General features: G+C 48.8%; 1 protein-coding gene across 1 annotated transcript; it reads right to left on the reverse strand.

The window, feature by feature from the left end:
* Positions 1–440: 440 nt before the first annotated feature.
* Positions 441–1682, reverse strand: LOC125527722 (transcription factor MYB44-like). The gene has a single exon (XM_048692239.1). The coding sequence runs from the start codon at positions 1545–1547 to the stop codon at positions 672–674; it is 876 nt and encodes a 291-aa protein (XP_048548196.1). The 5' UTR covers positions 1548–1682; the 3' UTR covers positions 441–671.
* Between the last annotated feature and the right edge of the window lie 1822 nt (positions 1683–3504).

A 3504-nucleotide genomic window follows, 5' to 3' on the forward strand; every position in this document is an offset into this window, starting at 1 on the left:
GTGCAATAAAATTTTGAATATGTATGCGAGATATAATTAATGTTAAATTACAAAAATATATATGCCATCATTGCAATGCACGGGTAATTAACTAGCATCAGAGGTAGGTTACTTGAAGTGTCAGTATTATGTTTCGGTATAATAGTTTAGCTGAATCCAACATGATGTTCATCTTCTGAATCATGATTTATTTTTCATACATACATGAGGGCCTTTTGCTGAAAAAAAAATTTGGTTACCATTTTGTCTGATTGTTCAACTTCTCCATCCTAGAGCACATAGGTTTTCGTCGCGCCCCTTGCACGCTTGATGCTACTATGCATCTCCTTGCATCAGATGCAAAAGGAGGGATTTTTTTTTTTGCTTCAGATCCATACGTACGGGTAGATTTGTTTACTATTCGGTATTCGTAGGAATACAAATGTGACACGAGTGAGCTCTGACTTAGACACATGCATGTTTCTTTCCATTTCATTTGTACGGAGTATATACAGAAAGAAAGAAGCAAAGCGATAGCTTAAGCTTAGCTTGGCTCTGCCTAGTCTTCTTTCTCCCATTGCTAATTCAGTTCAGACTTCAGACTACAGATCCTAACGAAATGAAGCATGACCACTGAGAAAATGGCGGCTGTCCTAGCTGATTGATCGACCGGATGGATGGATTGATCTTGGTCACTGCGTCCTCGCGACCCCACCGGCCCGCTCCGCCGCAGCACGCATGACGCCGTCTACCACCTGCGGCATGGACGGCAGGTTGGCACCGCAGCCGACGCCGGAGATGTACCTGCACACCTCGTCCCGGATCATCTGCTGCATCATCGCCGCGAACTCGGGGCTGAACGGATACGACGTCGGCGCCGGAGGGGGCGACGGCGACGGCGAGGATGGAGACGGCTGGTGGAGGTGGCTGTGGGAGCTGTCGTGGTGGAACCCCTGGACCTCTGTGGCCGTGCCGGGCAGGGAGAGGGAGAGCGAGGTGAGCGGGTCCTCCGCCTCCTCCCGCTCCACCTCATGCCGCCGGCTCATGACGCAGTCCGCGGGCTCGAACCCTCCGGCCCGCGCCACCGGGCGGTAAACCTGGCCGAGCCCGAACACACTTCGATGGCTGAGGTCGCTGCGGTCCGAACCGGAGCCGGACCCCGACCCAGATCCAGACGTGCTCTCCGGCGTGACGCCGCCGCGCTTGCCCGGCCGCTCCTCCTCTGCAACGCCGACATCGGCGAGCCTGCGCTTGAGGGAGCAGTTCCAGTGGTTCTTGACGGCGTTGTCGGTGCGGCCGCGGAGCAAGCGCGCGATGGCGGCCCAGCGGTTGCCGAGCCTAGCGTGGGCACGCGCGATGGCGGCGTCCTCCTCGGCCGTGAACGGCCTGCGCTCCACGCCTGGGGACAGCTGGTTGCACCAGCGCAGGCGGCACGACTTGCCGGACCTGCCGGGCACCCCGCGGCCGATGGCCGTCCAGTTGCGCGCGCCGTGGCGCTCCACCAGCAGCCGCAGCGCGCCGTCCTCCTCCGGGCTCCACGGGCCTCTGATCCGGTCGCACCCCTCCATCGCGATGGATCGATCTGGCTAGCTGGTTTGATGATGCTACGACGGGGAGGATCGATGAACTGGGATGGGAGAGTGATTGATTCGTCGTGGGTGGCGGCGAGCGGTGGTGGTGGTTGTCGGGGGGGAGGAGATGGGAGCGTGGTATTTGTAGCCGGGGACAGCCGGTGATGTGGCCGGCAGCAACAGCTGGCCGCACGAGGCCACATCCAACTGCAACTGCAACTGCATGCACGTACGCATCGGAGACGAAACCTCCTGCCTGGTTCGGTCCAATCCTACCAGCGGCGCTTGTCGTTTTCGCAGGCTGGATGCCATGTGGGGCCGGATCGAGGAGGGCCCGCTTCTTGGTTTTAGTTTTGGCCACCGTGGATTTCATTCAAATTTTGAACCGTGGTAGAGTAGCGTCCTTTGTGTTGGTTTGTTTTCTAGTAGTACTAGCACAATGCCCCTACGGAGCCATAAAAACGACGATGGGAAACTACTAGCTTAGGAAATCATCAAAAGATGATCTCTTAAATCTATGGAGTGTAAATAGAACAAAAGGTCATGTTGTAGTCACTGATGATTTGTAAGTGCCTATTGTAGGAATGTAGGTCCTCTACAAGATTTACATTGAGATAACATTTTAAATTTTTTAAACATCGGCGAATGGACGAGTAATTTGAATGCATAAGATCGTGGATTTGGTAGGAGGACAACGTCTATTACCACGTTGAAATTGCAATGTGTTCGGTCTCTTCTACTATCCTATAGAACTAGAAGAATTGATTTGGTAGAGAAATTAAAATAAACACCATGATTTTGAATTGGAATCGTATGTATTTATAATATATGTTTTTATATGAGTGTTATGCTCACATTAGGGTAGCACTGTATTTGTTTATCTGGGATCGGATAGGTCAGACAATAATAATACTTGTTTGTTATATCTTTTGAAATGTTGCTAGTCTAAGCAGGAAAGATACGAGGGGCAACGGGGGGGGGGGGGGGGAAATGGGGGGGTGGCAAATCTGATCTCTATTCTCCTCGTTTCAGCTCGTATTTTTTGAAATTTAGAGCAGCTACAACTGGAATGTGGTAATTTGAGTCCCTATATGATTGCAGACAGCGTCCGATCAGCCCTCAAATGTCTGTGTTCATAGCAACCCCTCCATATTAAACTCTCCAAATTAATGCAACATGGAAATAGATCCACATATACATAGTACTCCCTTCGTCCCACAATATGAAATGTTTTTGCAAGTTGTTTTAGCTTGTAAAAATGTCTTACATTATAAGTTGCGGGAGTAGAATGAAGGAAATATGCCCTAGAGGCAATAATAAAGTTATTATTTATTTTCTTATATCATGATAAAGGTTTATTATTCATGCTAGAATTGTATTAACCGGAAACATAATACATGTGTGAATACATAGACAAACAGAGTGTCACTAGTATGCCTCTACTAGACTAGCTCGTTAATCAAAGATGGTTATGTTTCCTAACCATGAACAAAGAGTTGTTATTTGATTAACGAGGTCACATCATTAGTTGAATGATCTGATTGACATGACTCATTCCATTAGCTTAGCACCCGATCGTTTAGTATGTTGCTATTGCTTTCTTCATGACTTATACATGTTCCTATGACTATGAGATTATGCAACTCCCGTTTGTCAGAGGAACACTTTGGGTGCTACCAAATGTCACAACGTAACTAGGTGATTATAAAGGAGTACTACAGGTGTCTCCAATGGTACATGTTGGGTTAACGTATTTCGAGATTAGGATTTGTCACTCCGATCGTCGGAGAGGTATCTCTGGGCCCTCTCGGTAATGCACATCACATAAGCCTTGCAAGCACTACAACTAATATGTTAGTTGTGATATGATGCATTACGGAACGAGTAAAGAGACTTGCCAGTAACGAGATTGAACTAGGTATTGGATACCGACGATCGAATCTCGGGCAAGTAA

Source organism: Triticum urartu, unplaced genomic scaffold, assembly GCF_003073215.2.
Source record: "Triticum urartu cultivar G1812 unplaced genomic scaffold, Tu2.1 TuUngrouped_contig_4369, whole genome shotgun sequence".
NCBI classification, from domain to species: Eukaryota; Viridiplantae; Streptophyta; class Magnoliopsida; order Poales; family Poaceae; genus Triticum; species Triticum urartu.

Excerpts from the sequence above, each read along its gene's own strand:
- LOC125527722 (XM_048692239.1), bottom strand. The coding sequence starts at position 1,547 with ATGGAGGGGTGCGACCGGATCAGAGGCCCGTGGAGCCCGGAGGAGGAC.